Source organism: Myxocyprinus asiaticus, chromosome 10 (genome assembly GCF_019703515.2).
Source record: "Myxocyprinus asiaticus isolate MX2 ecotype Aquarium Trade chromosome 10, UBuf_Myxa_2, whole genome shotgun sequence".
Lineage (NCBI taxonomy): Eukaryota > Metazoa > Chordata > Actinopteri > Cypriniformes > Catostomidae > Myxocyprinus > Myxocyprinus asiaticus.
Window position 1 is genome coordinate 38,772,451 of NC_059353.1, and position 25,474 is coordinate 38,797,924.

At 37.5% G+C, this 25,474-nt stretch overlaps 2 protein-coding genes across 2 annotated transcripts in view; both read left to right on the forward strand.

Annotated features, from left to right (window-relative positions):
* LOC127446937 (solute carrier family 12 member 8-like) overlaps positions 1-965 on the forward strand; it is a 28,792-nt gene extending 27,827 nt beyond the window's left edge. Inside the window, exon 15 of the mRNA XM_051708284.1 lies at positions 73-965. Within this exon, the coding sequence (XP_051564244.1) occupies positions 73-244 (172 nt within the window). The 3' untranslated portion in view covers positions 245-965. The remainder of the gene's footprint in view (positions 1-72) is intronic.
* A 956-nt stretch (positions 966-1,921) lies between these two features.
* On the forward strand, positions 1,922-24,012 carry LOC127446934 (protein HEG-like). Its single transcript, XM_051708279.1, has 13 exons — positions 1,922-2,365; positions 7,404-9,323; positions 11,573-11,686; positions 13,497-13,619; positions 13,966-14,057; positions 14,236-14,291; positions 16,236-16,396; positions 16,654-16,785; positions 16,924-16,966; positions 20,203-20,240; positions 20,424-20,511; positions 20,593-20,770; positions 22,302-24,012. Exons 1-13 carry the CDS (start codon positions 2,092-2,094, stop codon positions 22,443-22,445), a joined length of 3,363 nt encoding a protein of 1,120 aa, XP_051564239.1. The 5' UTR covers positions 1,922-2,091; the 3' UTR covers positions 22,446-24,012.
* The last annotated feature ends 1,462 nt before the right edge of the window (positions 24,013-25,474 follow it).

The following is a 25,474-nucleotide window of genomic DNA, read 5'->3' on the forward strand; positions in this document are numbered from 1 at the left end:
TGTGGATTATGTGATTAGAACTACAATTGTACGCAGAACCTCACGTAACCAATGACTGGCCTTTGTTCTTAGACGAGATGGGGCCCTTCAGGACCAGATTGTGGTGACACCCTCTTTGTCAGGTGTTGGCATGGAGACCAAGCAGCTGACAGAGGAAAATGCAGACTTTGCCCTCCGTGATCGTTACCATCACTCCTCCTTTATCACCACCACAGACAAGATGGTCCATTCGCAGTCCAGCTGAATGCATTACAACTGTGACCTGCTAACCGACTTGACTCAACCAGTTCAAGCACATGTGGATAGAGTTCTGGCTGAATTATTTTGACTGAATGATTTATGATCACAACTAAGTAGCACTCAGGTACTTTTCTCAGGTAGTACTTGGAGGATGGGACTGGTTAAATTGTTTTACTGTAAAATCTGAAGAAAATTATAATGTTTGTATGAAAATAGGGAATGAGCAACCAGAATCATACATTGTGGTTCATTATGCCGTGTTTTACTCTGGTCAAGTCTGTAATGTAAAATTTGAGCATGTGTTTGAGTATATTCATAAACAATGTGCATAAGTTTTAATATGCATCCAAAGCATTTGAATATCAGGTTGTATCACTAAAGTAAATTTAGTCTTGGCCTCAGTGAGTTCATATACATTACATGCATTAATTTATCCCAAAGGTTATCATCCTACACCCCTGAATGCATTCAGTTATTGAAATGTAATGATTACCTGCCAAAAAGTAGGGAACATCTAGATTTTTTTAATTAGTTAGGACATGTCCCCTGACTTTTATTGCTATGCTCCTGAGCATGCACCCTAGAGTCTTTGTTGGAACTAGAATCACACTACATCTTTTGTAGGGTACAACAGGACTAAAAGCACACCTTAAAGAAAATGTGCACTTTTACTGGTCACAAAGTGTATCAAGATAAAAAAAAAATGCATTTCTTTTTGTCGAATATTGATGGAGAAACATAATTTGTGTGTAAAGAAATGATAACGGAAGGTTGTTTTGATTCCAAATAGATTTTTAAAGGTGGCAAGGGAGCTTTTTACCCCACACTTTGGGTTAAAGACCCCCAGGGGGGTTAGCGATGCCGTGTAAATATAGGGACAATAGTTATAGGGCAAAATTTGTCAACACAGGCAAATATTTTTGACAACAATATGCTTTTTTTGAGTAATGAGTTAAGATAATGCCGACTTATATCATGCAATTGTCTAATCAGCTAATTGTGCAATGCATAAAATCATGCAGATACGGGTCAGGAGCTTCGGTTAATGTTCACATCAACCATAAGAATGGGGAAAAAATGTGATCTCAGTGATTTCGAACATGGCATGATTGTTGGTGCCAGATGGGCTGGTTTGAGTATTTCTGTAACTGCTGATCTCCTGGGACTTTCACACAGTCTCAAGAGTTTACTCAGAATGGTGCCAAAAACAAAAAACATCCAGTGAGCGGCAGTTCTGTGGACGGAAACACCTTGTTGATGAGAGAGGTCAACGGAGAATGACCAGACTGGTTCGAGCTGACAGAAAGGCTATGGTAACTCAGATAACCACTCTGTACAATTGTAGTGAGCAGAATAGCATCTCAGAATGCACAGCACGTCGAACCTTGAGGCGGATGGACTTCAACAGCAGAAGACCATGTCGGGAACTTTATTAGGACCATAGTGTTCCTATTAAAGTGCTCAGTGAGTGTATACTGTATAATGCACAGTGTAAATACAAAATTGGTTTTTAATTTGGCTTGAGAGTGAGCATAAAAGAGAAGAATCCCACCTGTTATGGAATCATCTGATTCATATGTCTGTCTGAATTAAATTGAGCACACATTTGTGAGAAAGCAGTTTTTCCCCCCAGAGGAATGGGGTGGAAACCGCTATCGCCTGCCAGAGGGGAGGAGTCACCGGTTGCTCCCGTTTCTCGCTCTCACTGCCTGAGATAAAACCCTTCAACTCCAACTTTAAAACCCTCATAAGACATTTACAAATGGAAAACTGTTAAAGGGACTCACTTTCCGATGGTGAGCCGGACCACTGTGGCGTTTTATTTATTAGGAAGTCCGCCTGGTCGCCTTTATGATGGAAACGTGTGGCCGGAGACGCGCGCACCGTGTGGTTTTAACGGTGTTGCTGTTTGTACTAAATACTGTGATCGCTGAAACATTCCCTCCAGATACGGACACCGACGGCCCGTTGAGCAGCGAAACTTTTTCTGTGCGAACAACTGGTTTAAAACACACGACATCTTGGTCGTCGAGAGAGGCCACTGCCACAGTTGTGGATCTATCGAGGGCGAGCGGACAGGGGGGCATGACGGACATTCCCGCCAGTGTGTCTATCACTGGAGCTGGTAAGAGATATTCAGCTCAATACCACCTCAGTCTTCAGTAGAGCTGCACAACGTAATGCAGTTCTGATTGAAAAGTTTATATCGTCGTTGTTTTATAACAGCATTATTTTTTTTATTTTTATTTTTTTTTGTATATATATTAAATTATGCAACCTTTTAGGTACAGAAAGGTAAAAAAAAAAAAAAATACATTTAATTAAATTCTGCATTTTATTTCTTGTATAATACTACATAATAGTGAACAGCGCAGTACCAAGTTTTATAAATGTGGTATTTGCAATAAGGAAACATAAAGGATGCTCTCTTGACAGTGCTATATATAATCTATTAAATATATATTGTATAAATTATTCTTGTTATATGAGTAGAAATAATTATAATTTCGTTATACAGCTAATGGCTATGTCATCCATTATGAAATCTTTGTGGACTAATGAAATTACTTTCACTTGAATACTCAGTTTTTAATGAATGACCTCCTTAAAGGAATATTCCGAGTTCAGTACAAGTTAAGCTCAATCATTTGTGGAAAAATGTTGATTATCACAAAAAATAATTTCGACTCATTCCTTGTTTTCTTTAAAAAAAAGAAAAGAAAAAAGAAGCAAAAATCTGGGTTACAGTGAGGCACTTACAATGGAAGTGAATGGGGACCAATCCGTAAACGTTAAAATACTCACTGTTTCTAAAGTATAGCCACAAGACGTAAACAATATGCGTGTTAACATGCTTTTAGTGTGATAAAATCACTTACTAAACTTTTCTGTTTAAAGTAATATCCAATTTTATAACTTTGTTGCCATGACGCTGTAAACCTTAAAACGACCATAAAACGATGATATAAACAATTTTACTTCTAATTTTAACAGAATAATTAATGTAAGTGCTTTTATAAAATTAAAAGCTTCACATTTCTGCCTTTTTAAACCCTCCAAAAATTGACCCCATTCACTTCCATTGTAAGTGCCTCAATGTAACCTCGATTTTTTTTATTATTTTTTTTTTATTTTAAAGAAAAGGAGGGATGCGTAGAAATTCATTTTTGTGGTAATCAACATGCTACCACAAATACTGTCTATTGGGCTCAACTTTTAACCATTCAGGTGCAGCCGAGACTGTCCCACTTTTTTGAGCCAACAAGTTGTCTTCAATCTTAGTGGCAGTTTTGTGCTATATTTCAATAGTAAGCCATAAAAAGACATTCACAGTTTGACATTAAGTGTACAATTTAGTGAATAATATTTAAGTAAATTGTCTCATATATTACACTGCCATTGCACCTGATGGCACAGCTAGTTTATGCTTGGATGCATGTTTGAAGATCATTAATATTTCCTATAGGCTGATATATGGCCCAGGCCAGTGTTACACATTAACATTAAGGTGCAATATTTTCCCCCTGGATTTGATTTTCAGGGGCATTTTTGACCTTTATGGGGGCTCCCATAATTTTAAAACATAAACTGTCTCATCCGTTTATGTCAAATACTTCAATTTAATCAATTCTTTACTACAAATTCTCAAGATTCTCAATTTATTCCCTCTTACCCCAAGAGTTAAATCAACATCATACTCATGAACTCATATTTTATGCCATAATATTTACTACTAGCATTATAATATCATCTTACAAAGTGTCAGATGTTAAAAAAGAAAAAAAGAAAAAAAAACCTGAAAGAATGAATTACGAGGACATTTTTGGGGGCATTTTTGTCAAATTTGGTGGCGTTTTTGCCTTTCATTGGCTGAAATTTTGAGATTATCATCTGATGTGGTCAGTCTACCTAGTGTCAGTTCCAAAATCTACCAACAGCAGTTTAAATGGATAATACGCATATGCTGTTTTCAAATATTTTTAGTGAATTTTGAGTATATATTGTAAAGTGTAAAATAAGTGTCAATTCAGCTATTTTATTTGCTATTATGCACATTTAATTTGATTGCATTGTTCATTGAAAACCAATATAGGTTGACTATTGGTGCTCTAACTTCACTGTAGAAGGCATAAGGGGATTTTGCTGTTATTATGGTTTATTATCAGGACTCATTGGATCAAGCTTAATTATAATGTCATTAATGTGACATGTTTACAGCATGATAAGGTTTACCTTCAGATGCATAATTAGGAAATGTTATTCTGAGAATAATGACAGATTAAAGCACCTGTAGGAAATAAGAAATATTTAATTTTGCGAACAAAAAAATTATGTCCAGACTTCAGGAACTGCAATTAGGCATGACATTTCTTGTATTGTGCAGCAGCCTGGACTGGGCAAGACAAACAAAGACTGCAGTATTTCACATCCTTTTTTGATATCATGCATGTATTGTCAAGATTATTACATTATTCATACATTATTAACTTTTAATAGAAAAGTCTTGTTTGTAGGTGTTTTTCAGAACCAAGTGCTACCTGTCTACTGTAGGTCGAATAGAATAGGTCTAACCATCGCAAAAGTTGTGAATATCCCTACATTTAAAGGGATAGTAAAAACGAAAAATTTAAATTCTTTCATCATTTACTCCACTGTGTTGCTCCAAACCTTTAAGACTTTCTTTCCTCCATGAAACACAGAAGGAGATTTTAGGCAGAATGTTAGCCTCAGTCACGATTCACTTTCATTGCATGGAAAAAGTTGTAATGAAAGTAAATGGTGACTGAGGCTAACATTCTGCCTAACATTTTATTTTATTATTTTATTTTTATTTTTGTGTTCCATAGAGGAAAGGCAGTCATGCGGGTTTGATATAACAAAAAATAATTTGAATGGGTGAACTATCCCTTAATATGAGCTAAAAAATATCTTCTGTTAAAAGATCCATGGAAAGCAATCTAAAAGACACATTTTCAGTGTCTTAAGATTTTTGGCTGTATAAGATTTAACTAAATATTTTTATAGTGAAAATATATCACAGCTTTCCACACTAAAATCAACTTTTAGTTTGTTTGTCAGATGCAGTGGAAATATTCTTGCAACATTCATTGAACAATAGCTGATTCAGTTTTGAATCAGTTTCTATAAACAGAAGTACACTGCCGTTCAAAAGTTTTGAAACACTTGACTGAATGTTTCTCATGATCTTAAAAACCTTTTGACCTGGAGGCGTATGCTTAAATGTTTGAAATTAGTTTTGTAGACAAAAATATAATTGTGCCAACATATATATTTCATTACAATACTAAAATTTTATTTTAAAAAAGTTTTTGAAATGGATGACTTGGACTGAATAATAAAGAAAAGCAGCTAATAAGTGCCCAGTATTGATGGGAACTACTTCAATACTGTTTAAAAAGAATCCCAGGGTGATACCTCAAGAAGCTGGTTGAGAAAATGTCTAAAGTACATTTCTGCAAATTCTTTACAAAGGGTAACTACTTATATAACATTTTTAGACACAACACAATTCCTATAGTTCCATTTCTGTTCTTCCATAGTTTTGATGACTTTACTATTATCCTTAAATGTGAAAAATAATAAAGAATGAGTAAGTGAACCTAAACTTTTGACCGGTAGTGTACATCGATCAGCCATAACATTTAAACCACCTGCCTAATACTGTGTAGGTCCCCCTCGTGCCGCCAAAACAGTGCCAACCCGCATCTCAGAATGGCATTCTGAGATGATATTCTTCTTACCACAATTGTATAGAGCGGTTATCTGAGTTACCGTGGACTTTATCAGTTCGAACCAGTCTGGCCATTCTCTGTTGACCTCTCTCATCAACAAGGCATTTCCATCTGCAGAACTGCCGCTCACTGAATGTTTTTTGATTTGGCACCATTCGGAGTAAATTCTAGAGACCAACAATCATGCCATGGTCCAAATCACTGAGATCACATTTTTCCCCCATTCTGATGGTTGATGTTAACATTAACTGAAGCTCCTGACCCGTATCTGAATGATTTTATGCACTGCTGCCACACGATTGGTTGATTAGATAATCGCATGGATGATTGTTGGTGCCTGATTGGCTGGTTTGAGTATTTCTATAACTGCTGATCTCCTGGAATTTTCACACACAAAAGTCTCTAGAATTTACTCAGAATGGTGCCAGAAACAAAAAACATCCAGTGAGCGGGAGTTCTGCAGTTGGAAACGCTTTGTTGATGAGAGAGGTCAACTGAGAATGGCCAGACTGGCCAGACTGGTGACAAAGTCTACGGTAACTCAGATAACCTCTCTGTACAATTGTGGTGAGAAGAATAGCATCTCAGAATGCTATTCTGAGATGCGGGTTGGCACTGTTTTGGCGGCATGAGTGGGACCTACACAATATTAGGCATGTGGTTTTAATGTTGTGGCTGATTGGTGTATGATCTATGTGTGTTAAATGTAATTTATTTATTTTACTAGCCAATGTTTTACCATTTAAACATGGAAAAAAAGTATGACTTGTACCATTTTGTTGCAACGATTTGTGTTAAACGACACAAAGCTTTACTCTAACTGATTAAAGTAAATCAGTTACTGATTGAAAATGCTGTACCAAAGCTGTTAAATACTTAATTGGGTTTTACATGTGTGTGAAGGTCTTGGCTGTAAATGACTTATACTGTACAGATATTTCTGCCCATTAAGCTTTGTATACCAGCCCTTTAAAATAAGTGTCCTAATCCAATGTGAGGTCCTCTTGATTATAGTTTTGCCTGTGTATGAACTCCATGCAGGCAGTGACATTGTTGTAATATGGACTTTGCTAGGTCAGCTGAAGGAAGGAAACAGCAGGTCCCAATGGGTTAGATCCCCTCCATTTTTAGGGCTTAAACTTTTGTTAGGTTAGACTAGCTTTACTGCCAATTGTTCTCCACCCAAAATCATTACATCCGCAGTCACTTCTGAAAACATCTCACATAGTTCCTGAGGTTTCCAAAAATCGAACTCCATGTGAAGCGCACCCTAGTGGCAATGCTCAAATTGCATAAATATAATTGGTGAATAGGTACAGTTAATCAATCAATGAATATTATATGACTATGTTTTACAATACATAATGGCTGACATAATTTTGTTTATCTTTCCTCACCTACACAAACCAGGACATTCAGGAAAGACCTCACGCATCTCCATAAATACAAGGGACTGGACAACACAAAAGAACTCGGATGAGTCCACTACACTGCTGCGATCCAACAAAGAGCTTATGCAAAATACCACAGCCCAATGGGAGGGACCATCAATAGTATCCCACAGCATCAGTTCCTACCCAACCCTCTCAAACAAACACCAGCCTGGGACAGATGCATCCACTGAACAACTGCAGTCCAATAAAGAACATTCCCATAATGCCACTTTCCAATGGGAGGCTCCGTCAGTTGCGTCCCATGGCACTAGTTCTTACCAGGCCCTATCAGAGAAACACCAGCCTGGGACCGAGTCCCGGACAGTGCGAGACATTCCCGTAACCGACCTGAGAGAACGTTATGTGGACACAGTCAGCACTGATTCTGTCTCTCGCACTGATAATACCTTCATTTCCACAACCAGCCGAGTTGGAGAACGCACCCTGCTCTCTGTGACCTTGAACAGCACCTCTCCATACACCGAGAACTCCAACTCCTCTGAGGCTGTGTCTCAAACTTTAAGCTGGGAAGAGAGGGCATCAGAGGCCACCCAGGGCAGGGAGCAAACAGAAACTGTAGAAGGTGCATTTACAGCATCTGAGCAGACTGAGCCCACACTGGAAGATCATAATCCCACTAATGCAACTCAGGGCCAGTTTTTAGAGACTGAGGAGTCACTGGTGTCTCAAGGCACGGAGTCACAGACGGGACAGCCTAGTGTCACAGAACAAAGCTTTGAGCACCGAAATTCAACACCCCCTCTCACAGTGATCAACACTGGGGAGACGGATGTCACATCGATCAATGGTGGGACGTCTTACACCGAAAACGATGACTCCTTGTCCTCTATCGCTCCTTTTACCCCTGGTGAACTCAATGCTACCAGCACGTCCCAGCACAACCGTGAGACAACAGTGACTGATTCTATGGGCACTGGAGCTTCAACAGAGTCTATGGGCACTGGAGCTTCCACAGAGTCTATGGGCACTGGAGCTTCCACAGATTCTATGGGCACTGGAGCTTCCACAGATTCTGTGGGCACTGGAGCTTCCACAGATTCTGTGGGCACTGGAGCTTCCACAGATTCTGTGGGCACTGGAGCTTCCACAGATTCTGTGGGCACTGGAGCTTCCACAGATTCTATGGGCACTGGAGCTTTAACAGATTCTATGGGCACTGGAGCTTCCACAGAGTTCTCTACCAGAATGGTCACCTCCAGTGGTCGTGAGGAATCCAAGATGACTCCAACCCATACAGTGGAAGAGACGACCATTCAGGGCCTGACAACTGCACCCCCAGCGCTCGATGATGTAGCCACCACAATTGATGACTCGTATTCCAAGTTCGTTGCTGGCCAGCCACCCTTCAGCCCCAAAACCGATGATCCAACCAACACAGAAGTGCTGCCAACATCTGCCGGGCCAGCAACTCAGAGGCCACAGCTTACAGTGGAAGCTACTGATGTGCCATCTACTGTTTACAGTTCCACCAACTCTATGACTACCATGACTGCTCCCATCACCACCCGTCTGCTCCAGCTCAGCACCACCCCACAAACCCAAACAGAACAAACTACCCTTGTTACCACCGGAACCATACAGGTGCTCCAGTCATCAGCCTCCACAACCCAGCACCTGCCTACCTCGCCCACTGGTGAACCACAGGCACCCAGTACATCTAATTCTGCTGATGTCACAACCTTGCACTTAGAAACCAGCACGGCCACACCAGGGAACACTACTGCACATGGCAGACGTGCAACAACACCATACAGCAAGAGCACCCCAATCAGCAGGAGCACAGTGGTAATAACCACCAGGAATCATACAGACAGAAGTACCACAGAGATAGGAATGACAACCACACAGATGCCTTCAAGGTCAACCCCATCACCAGGTGTGTTTTTGTTTTGTTATTGAAACCACAACATCTTTGTTTTTATTTATGCAGTACATGGATATTATTGTTGGTATTATTAGTGATGCTTACTTAGGATTAAAGGGATGGTTCACCCAAAAATGAAAACCGTAATTAATTACTTTCTTCTATGGAACACAAAATATGATGTTATGCAGAATGTAAACAATTCATTGCATCTTTTTTCCATACAATGAAAGTGAATGATGACTGAGGGTAACATGATGACATTCTGCTTAACATCTCCTTTTGTATTCCATAGAAGAAAGAAGTCATATGGGTTAGAAACAACAAGAGGGTGAGTAAATGATGACAGGATGTTCATTTTTGGGTGAACCATCCATTTAAAGGAATATTCCGGGTTCAATATAAATTAAGCTCAGTCAGCAGCATTTGTGGCATAATGTTGATTACCACAAAAATACATTTTGACTTGCCCCTCCTTTTCTTTAAAAAAAAAAAAAAAAAAGCAAAAATCTGGGTCACAGTGAGGCACTTAAAATGAAAGTAAATGTGGCTAATCCATAAACGTTAAAATGCTCACTGTTTCAAAAGTATAGCCACAAGACATAAACAATATGTGCGTTAACATGATTTTAGTGTGAGAGAATTGCTTACTAACCTTTTCTGTGTAAAGTTAAAGCCGATGATAATGTAATGTCATCAAACTCTAAAACGACTGTAAAAATGGCTGTTGGCTGTTGTCGTCAATCCACGCCGCAGTCGAGTCTATGTATTAGAATATTATTATGCCATTGCCCTTTAAAAAAGGTATCGCCTGAATCGCAAGGGTGTTTAAATGATTGTAAATGTAGTTAGAGATGCAATTACCTTTCCCACGAACTGATACAACCCAATTACACCGGAGATAAAGTTTTTGACAACTCTGCGCTCCCTGGCCACTGTCAAAATGCAGTTGTGTGGTGTGGATGATATGGGTAGTTTATCTTAGTCCTCCGTCAGCAGAATAATCCATCAAATCAAAAATGCCCTCCAAACCCCACATCATCCATCAATTCTTATGTTTTACATGATCAAATCCAATCCACTGCTAAGGAAGAACAGGGAGGAATATATTCCTGAGCCGGGCATAAAGAGAGAGGCCAAAGCCAAGGAGTAACTTGACCTGCTGCTCAAGATCCCGAACCCCGTCCTCTACTAAAGACATTTATTGTGTACAGCAAAGACCGAGAGGATGAGAAGCCAGAGCTGGCTTAGGAAGAACTGGCTATGGGTGGCTAGTGGCGCATTTCTTGGTATCCATTCTGGCACGTGGCTCCTGCAAATGGCGATGAAGAGAATGGTGCACTCAGAAGAACAGCTTGAAAGTACCTAAAGCCGTCCCAGAGGAGTAACAAGAAATGAGAACTTCTAAGTGAATATAGTTCAAGGGATGTTTTGGGGGTTGTGTGTGGTTTCTTGATGAATTAATACTGTAAGTGCTTCAATCTCTGCATGGTTTCTGATGAACACATATGAAATGATGCCATACATGGAAATTTGAATAAGAAATCTGAAATGTAATCCATTGCCTAGAAATGTCCACAAAGTATTTACTGAAAGCAAAACATGGTGTGTCATATCGTTCACAATGTACAGAAACGCTTTAGTTCAGAGGACTTTGAACGGCAGCATTGGATGGTGTGCGTTTTATGTTTCCTGAGCACTAATGATACTTGACTGGTTATAATTATTTATGGATGATTAATTATTTTACGAAAACTGCTTGTGCAGATTGAGATATATGTATAATTGGCCATTCTCTGCCATGTATAGTTGTAAACAAAGGTTTTTAATGGTGTACTTAAAAAAAAAAATACATAATAATTTTTTTTTTTTTTTTTTTTTTTCTTTGATGGGCGCTCGCTGCAGAGAAATAAGGCGACATTTATGGCTATCACTGGGCTACCCGTTTTAGTTAATGCAGTAGACGGGAAACATGTTCATTTCAATGCACCAACATAGGATGAAGTATAAATACAAAACACTTTATTATTTTTTTAAACCTTTTTTATATTATATTATATTAAAACTCTTAGTTCATAGTGGTAAGACAAAAATCTTTGCGAATACGGGTATATACAGTGTGTGTGTGTGTGTGTGTGTATATATATATATATATATATATATATATACACACACTCACACACACCTTGTTAGTGACTTGTTTATTTTAATTTCATTTGATGAATAGAAGATCAATCTGACCTTCTCTTCCTCCTCTGAAGGTCATGTATGTGGGCCTAATACCTGTGCCAATGGAGGCCACTGTGTTAGAACGGCTGATGGAAATGATCGCTGCCAGTGTCTGCCTGCATGGACAGGCCCCTCCTGCACTGAAGGTAAGCAGCTCACTTTAACATAAAAAAACAACCAGATGTGGTAGTGACATGTCTGATTCTGGGATCCTCTTATACTCTAATATCAAATTAAAGGTTTAAATCATGTTTGGGCCCACACACTTTTTAAATGACTAAGCCTTAAATGTGTAGATCATTTTGAAACACTTTGCCTGTTTCTCAAGTTCTTCACTACCATTGTTTGAAACAAGATCCATGTGTATGTTTGGCAAACATCAAATATAATTTATCCTTTGGCACGTGTCTAAAACTTTAAAGAAATAATTCCCCCAAAAATGAAAATTCTCTCATCATTTACTCACCCTCATGCCATCCCAGATATGTATGACGTTCTTTCTTCTGCAGAACACAAACGAAGGTTTTTAGAAGAATATCTGAGCTATGTTGGTTCTTACAATGCAAGTCAACAGGGACAAAAAAATGTAAGCTTTAAAAGTACATAAAGGCAGCATAAAAGTAATCCATAAGACTCCAGTGGTTAAATGCATATCTTTAGAAGCGATATGATAGGTGTGAGTGAGAAACAGATTGATATTAAGTCCTTTTTTTAACTATAAATCTCAACTTCATTCTTCGTGCATATCGCCATCTACTGGGCAAAGAGGACAATTTATAGTAAAGGATTTCTCAGGTGACTTCTCAGGTCATATCGCTTCTTAAGACATGGATTTAACCACTGGAGTCGTATGGATTACTTTTATGCTGCCTTTATGTACTTTTTGGAGCTTCAAAGTTTTGGTCCCTGTTGAATTGCATTGTATGGGCATACAGAGCTGAAATATTCTAAAATCTTCATTTGTGTTCATCAGAAGAAAGAAAGTCATGCACATCTGGGATGGCATTAGAGTGGGTAAATGATGAGAGAATTTGGGTGAACTATCTCTTTAGTTAAACACATTGACTATGTTTGGAATGGAAAACAAGCTCCGTACTAACTACTAAATGTACTGTATAATGCCTGCTTTGTTATAAAAGAAAGAATTTGAAACAATGAAGTACACAGAGGTAAACAATTAAACTTGTGGAATTTTACTTTGTCACATTAGGGCTGCATGTTCAAATCATAAATCACAAAAATCATAATTGTCGATCAATTCCCTTTATTTTGTAATTGCAATATTAATTTCTATTAATAGAATTTACATTTAAAATACAAATGTTGTTGGGGCATTTGCATGCCAAATCCTTTTTGAAGGCTGCACGTCCAAAACTAAATGAGAACCATTTCTGAATTACTTGATTGCTTTTTTCTTATATATCAGTAAATCAAGATGGTCAAGTTCACATTATTTATGTTATTTAAATTTTGACAAAATTATACGGACATGTCTGTGATTTTGTTAATGCTCCACTGCTGCAAACAACATGTTGTAAATATAACATTTTTTTTTTTTTTTTCGCAACAGGAGTAGACCTTATTGTAATTGACACTTTTCACAATTAATTAATTGTGGCAGCTGTATTTGTAATTTTTATTATTTATTTGGTTAATTGTGCAGCCCTATGTCACATTACCTCATTATTTTGCATGATTTATCAGTAATTGACATCCAGTTATCATCTTGGAAATAAAAATGGTTATTTTGCATTTGTAATCCAATTTTGTGTACTAATGGTTTAATATTTGGCAGTCTGCCGCAGTCCGATCAAAAATGAGCCAGGAGTAGTTTGGTAGTATGTTATTCCAAACATGGCTATTGTCCCACAATATGTAGTAATGTAATACAAAATTCCTTCTGGGTTTGTAAAGAGAAAACATCATGGATTCATTACATTGTGTATTTTTCTGCAGATGTGGATGATTGTGTGAATAATCCGTGCCCACAGGGTTCAGTGTGTGTCAACACAGGTGGCTCCTTCAGCTGTGAATGTGCCCTGGGTTTTGACCTGGAGGATGGCCGCATCTGTGCGCAAGGTAGGCTAACAGCTGTCCACAATCCTGAAAAAAAAAATCTTAAGATGGTTTGTTAGTCTTAGCTGGTTTGGATGGTATGGTTTAATGGTTTTAGAGGTGTTTTTGGGCACTTGTCAGCTGGTCAGGATTGGAAACCAGCTGGCCGACCAGCTAAATACCAGCTTGGCCAGGCTGGGAGAACAGCTAGACCAGCTAAAACCAGTTAAGACCAGCAATCCACTTTACGTTGGGTTAAGCTGTATGAATTTTTTTTTTTTTTAATCATGGATGTCTATAATTAAAGAATATCCAGAGCAGGATATTCTGGTGGTACCCTCACTGTCTGTATTTTGCCTTTCTCCTGCAGTGAAAACATTTTTGGGCACCTTTACCGTGAACAACTCTATGCACCTCAAGAGTTCAGGTCTGCATGAGCTCCACAGAGAGATCCTACAGCTGGTAAGCAACAAGATGCTCCATCTCACACCTGACCTCTTCACCTACTTTAAAACCACACTACGATATCAGCAAATGCAAAGTGTTCTATAGCAACCATTAGGGAAATCGAGTACGGTTGGTTGAACATGATATAGTGATGTAATGAAAACTGTTTGACATTGTTATATTGGTTTTTCAGCTCAATGCCTCTCTGTCCATTTTCCATGGTTACAGACACTCAACTTTGGGTAAAAGGTGAGTTTCTACTAGGGTTGTGTGGCAATGCCATTATCTGTATTTGTATCTGTATCTGTTCATTTGACAAAATGATCTGTATCTGTCTCTGTATTCGGATAGATCCGGGTGTGGGCGGGGCTTAAACCAGAAGTGGGTCAAAACTAAATGAAACGTCCTTTTTTAATTGTTACTCTTACATTTATAGTTTCTATGAATAAAATATGCCTTGTGGGGGCCTGGGTAGCTCAGCAAGTATTGACACTGACTACCACCCCTGGAGTCGCGAGTTCGAATCCAGGGCGTGCTGAGTGACTCCAGCCAGGTCTCCTAAGCAACCAAATTGGCCCGGTTGCACATGGGTTAACCTCCTCGTGGTCGCTATAATGTGGTTCTCGCTCTCGGTGGGACGCGTGGTGAGTTGTGCATGGATGCCGTGGAGAAAAGCGTGAAGCCTCCAAATGCACTACGTCTCCGTGGTAATGCGCTCAACAAGCTATGTGATAAGATGCGCGGATTGACGTCTCAGACGCGGAGGCAACTGAGATTTGTCCTCCACCACCCGGATTGAGGCGAGTCACTACGCCACCACGAGGACTTGGAGCACATTGGGAATTGGGCATTCCAAATTCAGGAAAAAAGGGAAAAAAAAATGTGTGTGTGTATATATATATATATATATATATATATATATATATATATATATATATATAAATATATATATATATATATATATATATATATGTGTGTGTGTGTGTATATATATATATATATATATATATATATATATATATATATATATATATATATATATATATGCCTTTTCATAATAATAGCCTAATTATAATAATAATGCCCTGTGATGGACTGGCCACCTGTCCAGGGTGTTTCCCTGCCTTCGGCCCAAGACAACTTGGATAGGCTTCAGCACTACCCGCGACCCTGCATTGGACAAGCAGCTAGAGAAGATGGATGGATAATAATAATAATTATAATAATGTTACATTTTATATAGCGGCTTACCAGAGTTCAAGAAAACTTAACATTCTCACATTTAGCACAGTTTAAAGAAGAAGAAAATGTTTCAGTTTCTTCATTTTACATAAGCAGGAATATTCCTAATAGATGAAAACTCTATGGAGCATTTGAACCTTTATGGAGCATTTATTAAAGTTTTAACCAGATAATAACCTTAATCACTGATGTGGATATAAATGTGGTCAACTTTAAGAGATGGATAGACGAGCTCCACTGTGTAATCATCACTTCAGGTCAGGAATTTAACATCGCGCTCAGGTTTAGGCTATAAATAAATACATGTGAATCATGTGATACATTAACAAAGACATTTCAAGAAGTGGAAAGTGTATATGATGTCGTATCTTAGTTAATATTACACTTGACAAGCTCCAGATGCTCACAATTAACAGAGACCACGCCCATCCGATCTGAAATTATACCGTGCGCATTTTCATTCATAAGGTTTATACTTTAGAAATATTGGCTGCACAGATTCATAATTCTTTGTCATTTAGAATATGTTCATTTTTCAATGTCGTTTATGCTTACGTTTCTTGGATATTCAGTCATACAAATATTTTTTATATTATTCTGATGAATCCGTTATTCGTTTTGAAGTCATTATTTGTGCCTTTCCGAATAAGGTATTCGACTTCGGGCATGTCCCTAGTTTCTACTAATCTTCCAGAGACACAGCTGGAAAAGGCCATATGGGGGGAAAAATGAAATGAGGTCATTTTAGAAGAGTTGCCATGATTCAGCAAATTTAAAGAGTTAAAGAGTTTTGATTTGTTTGACATTATTAGGTCACTACATCATTTCCATACTTCCATTTGGGTTTCGTTTTGTAGAATGTGGAAAACACTTGATTGGTACATGGTCAAAAATTTTAAATGAGGCTAAATCGAAGTAGAATTTTTTTGTGAATGCAAACGTTCTGTGCAGAGATGGAGAAGGTGTGCAGATCTCAGCAGTGAGCATGTTTTCACTCCCCGCCAATGTGACCAGCACTGATGTCAATAACAGCATCCAGATGTCCCTGAGCAACTGCAGTAGGACGTATTCGCACTGCGCCATTAAGCTTCAGCACCAACTCTCCTATCACGGTACCACTCAGCGCTCGCTGCCTGCATCCTCCTCTTATCTCAAAACCAGTCCCTCTTTCCTTGTCCTCCAGTCTAACCCACTACTTCAGAGATATGATAATACCAGTCACGCAAACCACACAGATTACACACAGTCTTGTGGAGGATTCTTGCATGTGGCCCCTACAATAATATTTTGAAAAGCTTTTTGAATTTGAGTTCAGGCACTTATCTCTGGGAAAACAATTTCTGGTTCTGAATCGCTTCTTTCTGCTTAGTGGAGAGCCTGTGCTTGGCCCAGAAGATCAAGTGTGATCTACAGTACTCTGCGTGCACGGACGCTAGCGGGACCCCATTCTGCCAGTGCCACCCAGGGTACTTTAAAAACCCAGGGGACATGACCTGTAGAGGTACGACATACTCCTTTCTCTATTGAATTTTTGGATTGAAGACATAACTGCAGGCATTTAGTTAGAGCCACTATACAAATGAACAGTGGCAAAGTTGGTCATTTATATTTATTTATTTATTTTTTAATATATTTTTAGACTGTGGAGATGGACTCAAGCTTGTTAATGGCAAATGTGTTGAGTAAGTATATAAGATTTATTAATATATTTTAGGTAACTATCAATGTATATTAGTGTTGGAATTATGTAAGCCTATGTACGTTATGTATTTTAGTTTTGTGCTTTTTAGTACTGTTTAGGAATGTTCCAGGTTCAATACAAGTTAAGCTCAATCAACAGCATTTATGGCATAATGTTGATTAACACAAAATAATTTAATTAATCCCTCGTTTATTTAAAGAAAAATCAATTGTAGTTACAATTAGGCAGGGGTTTTCAAACTTTTTGATTCCAAGGACACCCAATGATATGACAGTCTCCTTGTGAGGGACCCCATTCTAAAATATATAAGGTCCCTATATATTTCTGTGTATAAAGACCAGGGGCCATATGTATAAAGCCGCTTAGAGTAAAATTTTAGTCTTAAGTGTGTCAAAAATTCGAAGAATGACGTTATTTTACTCTTATTCCTAGACTTAAGAATAAGTGTGACTCAAAAAGTTTCATAAGTGTTAAGATTTGTTCTCCGCACCTAAATTGTTTAAGAGTGCTGGAGAGGTCTCCTAACCTAGTTAAGAGTAGCACAATGACTGTGTTCTGCAGAGACAACACATTCTTCAACAAAGAAAGAATGTGTTATACTTATGATAGTGGAATTTGGGCAAATGTGTTTCGTAGTTAAGTGAAATTAAATCCATCAGTATATATATTTTTTTAATTGCAGCAATTTCTTTTTTTAAATTTTTTTTTTTTATTTAATGAATAAATTGAATTTCATTGTTGTGAATTAAGCATTTGAGAAATTTGATGGGCTACATGGGCTGCAACAACTAATTAATAAAATCTAAATATCTCTTAAATTATAAAAATCAATGATGAAAATACTCAACAATTAATTCAGTTATGATTAGCTGAATATCTTTGCACTAGCACTGCAACCTCCATCAGTGACACCACTTTACAGTAGTGAAAATGTGTTTCTATGGGAAAAAAAGACATTTAAAAAATGGTACAGAGCTGCATCTAAAAAAGAGCCCATCCCAAGCACTATATAAAACATTTAATAAGCTCATGGTTTTATGTGGGGTGTCAGGTGCTTCAACAGATTCTTTCTGCTGTTTAATGTGCTTGAGAGACGTTTAACCCCAGCTCATAACTTACATTTTACTGATTTATTCTTATTTGTAAATATTAAAGTCATGCAAGTTTCAATTCCCAGTTTGCAAAGCAACTTGTCCAAAACAGCAAGCAAGTCATTATAATTTCAAATAGGGCAAAAAAAAAAAAAAAATAGTATTTATATATATAATAATAATAATATATATATATATATATATATTATATCTCCATGGAGTGAAGTAACCAAGCAGAGTGCCACAATAAAATATTGTTGATATGCTGAATGTGAAATGTATCACTAAATTGAACCATGTTTAACTGATATCTTATATGTAACTGTAATTAACAGTTTGGTTTATTTCATTTCATGATTTAAATTGTCCTATTTATATTTAAGATTTAGCATTTAGATTTTTTGTATTAAATTTGCACAATGTTTGAGGACAACATTCGGCAAGATGTGGAATAATGTTTTTAAAATACAGGAAATTAAATTTGGCTTTCTCATTAGATTAATCAAATAATTAATCAACAGAAAATAACCTATTAGCAAAATATTGTTTTATAATGAGTTGTATTAAATCATGAGTGATTTAATTATGTCACTTAATTAAGCTGGGACATATTACCCTTGCAGGCTCACTATTGGCTGATTCAGTGTCTAATGGCAGCCATATTGAGTAGACATCATTGTAGTCCTTATTTCACAACATTTAAGCGTCACCTCAGTCAGCACTTAAGAATCAGCCTTAGACTTTGCTGAAAGTTGCTTTTAGCACCTATATAAAAAGCTCCTACTCTTAAACAAGTCCTACTCTTTGTGAAGAATTTTTTGACAAAGCTTAAATCTATTCTTAAGAGCATTTCTGATAAGTTTTATGCATACGGCCCCAAGGCCCGTATTCACACAAATTCGTAAGGCTAAAAGTAGCTCCTAACATGGAAATTTTGGAGCAACTCTTAAAAATTGGGGGCATGTCACTCCTAATTTAGGACTCTTTCCCACAATTTTTTATTGCCAATTTTCATATATCCATGTATGTGGTTACAGATGAATCAGACAAAACAGTGAAATCGCTCACAAAACCATCGCAACGCTGCTTTGTCTAGTCTGCACTTGACTCCCATTATCTCAAACGAGATGGGTGACGTGAGCTCCGCTGACAGTCTTCCCTCCTTTTGGTTGTCGCTCCCGAAAGTCTTTCTTCATTTGCATGAAGTTAAACTTTTCTCAACTTTGTCGTGTCGCTTGCCACGACAACATCTAGTCGCCAGAGGTCGCTGTCGCCAGATCTCATTGTCGCCATATCTCATTGAAAATGAATGAGAGGAGGTCGCTTTGTCGCTGGAAGCCGCTGCATGTGTGTACGGGGCTTAAGTGGCAAAATATCGGTATCTGCCTATATATTTTTTTTTTTTTGTTTAAATCTGTATCGTATTGGCCAAAAATGTTCATATGTGTTCCTCCCTAGTTTTGTAGTACGCTGACATTGTATCTTTTTTGTCTACTCAATAACTGAGTTATGTTGGATGTATAACCCTAACATTTTTTTCTTTATCTGAAATTTTCCACGAACCCCCTAGCACTCCCTCGCAGCCCCCTGGGTGTTCCACAGACCCCAGTTTGAAAACTCCTGCAATAAGGCATTTATAATGGAAGTGAATGGGGCTATTCCATAAACATTAAAATGCACACTTTCAAAAATATAGCCACAAGACGTAAATATTATGTTTTAGCATGATTTTAGTGTGAAGAATCGCTTAGTAACTTTCCTGTATAAAGCATTATCCAATATTATAACTTAGTTGTCATAACGACAGTAAATCCCTGATTTAATTATACTAAAATCATGTTAACAAATATAATTATTAATGTCTTATCACCATACTTTTGAAACTGTGTGTATTTTAATGTTTATGGACGGCCCCATTCACTTCAATTGTTCAGTAGTGCTTTCTGTACTAGCGATTTTTGCTTCTTTTTTTTTAAATAAAGAAGGACGAGTCAAAATATATATATATATATATATATATATATATATATATTTTGTGGTAATCAGTATTATGCCACATGTGCTGTTGATTTAGCTTAAGTTCTTTCTAATCTGGAACATTCCTTTTTAATGATTTTTTTCACAGGTGCATGTTTGGATTTGGAGGTTTCAACTGCAGTAATTGTAAGATTTTAATTTCATATATTTATATAAAAGTACTTTTGAGTTTACATCAAGAATAAAACATTTAAAATATCTTAAGTGTAGATTGATAGCTTTAAGCTTTTGAAAAACTTGAAATTGTATTATTACTAAATGAAAGATTGTTGTTAAAATAATCTTGTTTATTATAATGTTTATGTGCAGTCTATAAACTGATAGCAGTGGTGGTCTCTCCTGCTGGGGGTGGTCTGCTGTTGATTTTCATCATTGCTCTTATAGTCACCTGCTGCAAGTAAGTTCATCAGACAAATGTGCAAATTCCTCTTTATTTTTCCAATAAGAAAATTAAGAATTTTCTTCACTGCCTCCACAGAAAGGGCAAAAATGACATCAACAAAATCATCTTCAAAAGTGGAGACCTTCAGATGTCACCCTACGCAGAGTTTCCGAAAAGTAACCGTGTGTCAATGGAGTGGGGCCGAGAGACTATTGAGATGCAGGAGAACGGCAGCACCAAAAATCTCCTGCAGATGACAGACATCTATTACTCTGTATGTCTATGCACTTATTGTGAGCTTTTAATCAAAATTATGTATGTAACAGGTAAAGGATGCGCAAGGAGGAGGCGGGAACCGGCTGAACAGTCAACATAAAGTTAAATAAGAAACTCAACATAAAACAAACATAAACAAACATACGCACATGCAGCACGGCCGCGTGCGTCTCTCTCTCTCTCGAACTGGCGTCTCCAGCCCCCCTTTATCTCGCTCTCCTGCTGATCATCCGATTCAGCGCCGGCCTTGCACCCTCACGGCCTGGCCACGCCCTCCCCCAATAAAAATTGACCCTATTGACTTTCTTAATTGATATGTTCACCCAAAATGAAAATTCTGTCAACATTTACTCAGCCTCAAGTGACTTTCTTTCTTATATGGAACACAAAAATAAAAATTTTAAAGATTTAGCTTTTCGGTCTTGTCTATGCAATTGCAATAAATTGGGACTGGAGCTTTACATTTTCAAAAGGATGCAAAAGCATCATAAATGTAGTCCATGCAAAGTTTGCACTATATTCCAAGTATTCTGAAGCCATATGATAGCTTTGTGCAAGAAACAGACTGAAAGTTAAGTTGTTAAACATCCAGACCTGTAACCCAAAGGTTGAAGGTTCATACCCAGCAAGGGGCAAAATATAATCTACCACCATAGTACCCTTGAGCAAGGCACTTAACCCAACATTAAGTTGCCCCAGTGAGGTTGTACTGTATTCCTAAGGGATAATTCACTCAAAACTAAAATTCTCTCATTTACTCACCCTCATGCCATCCCAGATGTGTATGACTTTCCTTCTTCTACTGAACACAAACAAATATTTTTAGAAGATATCTTAGCTCTGTAGGTCCATACAATGCAAGTGAATTGGTACCAAAATTTTGAAGTCAAAAAACAAACATAAAAGGCAGCAGAAAAGTAATCCATAAGACTCTAGTGGTTAAATCTAGAAGCAATATGATAGGTGTGGGTGAGAAACCAATACATATTTAAGTCCTTTTTTATTATAATTTCTCCTCCCTGCCCAGTAGGTGGCGGAATGCACAAGGAATGCGAATCGCCAGAAACAAAAGAAGAATGTGAAAGTGAAGATTGATAGTAAAAAAGGACTTAAATATTGATCTGTTTCTCACCCACACCTATGATGTTGCTTCTGAAGACATGGATTAAACCACTGGAGTCATATGGGTTAGTTTTATGCTGCCTTTATGTGCTTTCTGGAGCTTCAAAGTTCTGGCCACCATTCAGTTGCGTTGTTCTGCAGAAGAAAGCAAGTCAAACACATCTGGAAGGGCATGAGGGTGAGTAAATGATGAGAGAATTTTTTTATTTTTGGGTGAACTATTCTTTTTAAGTTGCTTTCGGTAGAGAAATGTCTGCTACATGAAGAATAATAGTGGCAGAGAGAGTAGAAGGATTACATATTAAACATGCTTTCCCACTTTGCTAAAACTATGCATGCTTCGTACTGCTTAATTATGGAATCTCTTTCCACATAAGCTTCTATGTGACTGCTATTCTCTCTTGTAGCCTGCTCTGAGGAACTCCGACCTGGAGCGCAATGGTCTGTATCCATTCTCCGGCCTCCCTGGTTCACGGCATTCCTGCATCTACCCAGCTCAGTGGAACCCTTCCTTCATTAGTGATGATTCACGGCGAAGGGACTACTTCTGACGGCCTTATCCAGCAGCCCTGCAATCTGAGGCTGCATACAGTATAAGCGCTCTCAGCGTGGTTTAACCTGAGCTGTATACTGACCACTAAAGGCATCTGAATGTGAAAATGAGCTGGCAGAAAAAGACAATTATCTGTGGGACTAGAGGAAAGCCACAGGGTTCTGTCAGGGTCAGTTTAGCATTTGTTATTAACATGCCTCAGTGAAACTTAAGTTTCTGATGGGGAGCTGAGGAGAACATGAAATGGTGAGATTTCATTGATTTGTTCTCATAGCTCATAGCGGAGCGATTCTTCAGTGGAAGACTGTGAATATATTCTAGACTGATGGAGGATTACTCATAAGATGCCCGAGCTACAATATAACTTTTATATAATAAAAGTTTGCACTACAAACTCCTCACACAGATCTTCTCAAATGGAATAAGCCATAAATGTATCATATTTATACTTTTAATAATGTACCCTACTGTGTTAAGGTTTTGTGTGTGTAAAGGGGTATCTAGATGTCCGCTTGAGCACACTACCAGACAAAAGTTTGGATACACACATTATTTATTATGAATTCCCTTAATTTAGAATAATAGTAATATCATCAAAACTATGAAATAACAAATGGAAGACAAATCCAAACTTATTGTGTTTCTTCAAAGTAGTCACCCTTTGCCTAGATTACAGTTCTGCACACTTTGAGCATTCTCTCAACCAACTGCATTATTAACCCACCTTGGATACTTTTTAATCAGTATTGACGGAGTTCTGATGTATGCGGGGTGCTCACCCATTTCATACATTTTATAAAGAAATTCATGCTCTAGATAGTTCCTTTTTGTATTCAAAACAAAGCTTAATCAAGTGTGTCCAAACTTTTGACTTGTCTTGTATTTTCATCATAAGTTAGTGCTTAAGTGAAACATTTGCTGGAGATTTAAACCTGTGTAAAAGGTTATTGAAATGCAATATTACTGAGTGCAGTGTTTATGAGAAATGTAGCAAGACAACTCCAATATTGTCAGTTTTTGAACTTCAGTAATAATCAAAAAATGCAGTGCTGCCTTGTTTTTTCTAATTTATTATATTTAAGATGTCCTTAAGATGTATTTTACCTGAGAACCTCCCAACAACCCACAGTGAGTATGTGTTTGTATGGATGCTTACTGGTGCATGATAGTATGAACTTCACCTGGTGCCAGGTGTCTGTTTTATATAATGTGTGCTCTTATGATGTGCTTTATTTGTAATCTTTAACATCAGAGACTTCTTTCCCAACTCTTTTGTATTTTTCCTTCCTCTGAGGATGGTCACTTAAGTCTGGCGTTGTAGTCAGACTTGTATTTTAAAATAAAAGTAATAAATATTGATTTTTTTATTTTTTGTTTAATTTCATAGTAACTTCAAATAAAAATGTGTTGATGATGAAGTTATGGTCCGTTAAGTGTTACAATGGGCTGTGTATAAAAAATAACTAAATGGATGTGTCAACAGCAAATTGACCACAGTGAGTCATTGAATAAGGTGGAAATTATTCAAATCAAACAACTTTTTAAAATAAAGATATTTTTGGTGAGATCTTTTTTCTTTTTGAATGGCTTGTGCATAACAGTGTAGTCTCAAACTATTTAAATATATATATATATATGTATGTATGTATGTATGTTTAAGCAGGTGAGTTAAACAGAAGGAGATGCGTATAAAACATTATTTGTTAATACAATAAAAAGTGAATAAATGCTGGCCAAAACCTTTTGGGGAGGGTTGGCATTGCTGCCACCATGATCAGTAATCCATCAGACTCCAGTTGTTTAATTAATCTATTATGGAGTGACCCAGTTAGTTTAGGGTATGAACAGACCAAAATATAACCCCTTTTTCATGGACATCTTGACTGCAGTCTCCTTGGTGATCATGATTTCAAGCTCGATTACACTTCCTATAGTGCCATCTAGCGACCTGCGCATGCGTCAAGCACTAGGAAGTGTAATCAAGATTGAAATCATGATGGTGCCTAGAGACTGCAATAGCAAGATAAAAAGGAGTTATATTTTGGTCTGTTCTCACCCAAAACCAACTGGGTCACTTCAGAAGAAATTGATTAAAACCACTGGAGTTGTATGGATGACTTTTATGCTGACTTTATCTCCATTTTGGAGCTTCAAATGGTTTGAGCACCATTCACTTGCATTGTATGGACCATCAGAGCTGAGAGAAGAAGAAAGCATTACAATTCTGGAAGTCATTTAATTTTTGGGTGAACTATCCCTTTAAAGCAATGGTTTACCCAAAAATGAAAATTCTCTCATCATTTACTCACTCTCATGCCATTCCTTATGTATCCTGCAGAACAAAAATAAAGATTATAAGAAGAATATCTCAGCTCTGTAGGTACATACAAAACAAGTAAATGGTGACCAAAACTTTGAAGTTCCAAAAAGCACATAATGGCAGCATAAAAGTCATCCATAATACTCCAGTGATTTAATCCATGTCTTCTGAAGTGATCCAATTGGCTTTGGGTAAAAGTGCTGACTAAAATGTAACTAATTAGTCACTATAAATCTTGTCTCCTTAGCGATCATGATTTCAAGCTTGATTACATTTCCTAGTGACATCTAGAGCTCTGCACATGTATCAAGCACTAGGAAGTGTATTCGAGCTTAAAATAATGATTGTGCCTAGAGACTGCAATGGCAAGATATACATGATGTATTCTGCAGAAGAAAGAAAGCTATTGACATCTGGGATGGCATGAGGGTGAGTAAACGATGAGAAGTTTCAACTTTTTGGCGAACTATTCCTTTAAGGTCCTCAGTGCACTGGGCAGCATCACTTTAGCTATGAGGAGAAGAGCTATCTACAACATCAGAGGCTACTGAATAAAGACACAAGTGCCACTTAAACTGTGGCCTGATCTTTTGCTAATCATGGAGAAAATAACTTTAAAAGTATGTAAAAATGTTATCAGAAAATTGACAAGTAATTCAATAAGTTGGAACATTTTCCCCTTGAGTGAGGGTTGATGATGATGAAGG

Coding starts and splice junctions, on each gene's coding strand:
- LOC127446934 (XM_051708279.1), top strand. CDS start 2,092: ATGATGGAAACGTGTGGCCGGAGACGCGCGCACCGTGTGGTTTTAACG. Junction 14,058..14,235: donor ACAGAGAGATCCTACAGCTG/GTAAGCAACAAG, acceptor TTGGTTTTTCAG/CTCAATGCCTCTCTGTCCAT. Junction 20,512..20,592: donor CTTATAGTCACCTGCTGCAA/GTAAGTTCATCA, acceptor CTGCCTCCACAG/AAAGGGCAAAAATGACATCA.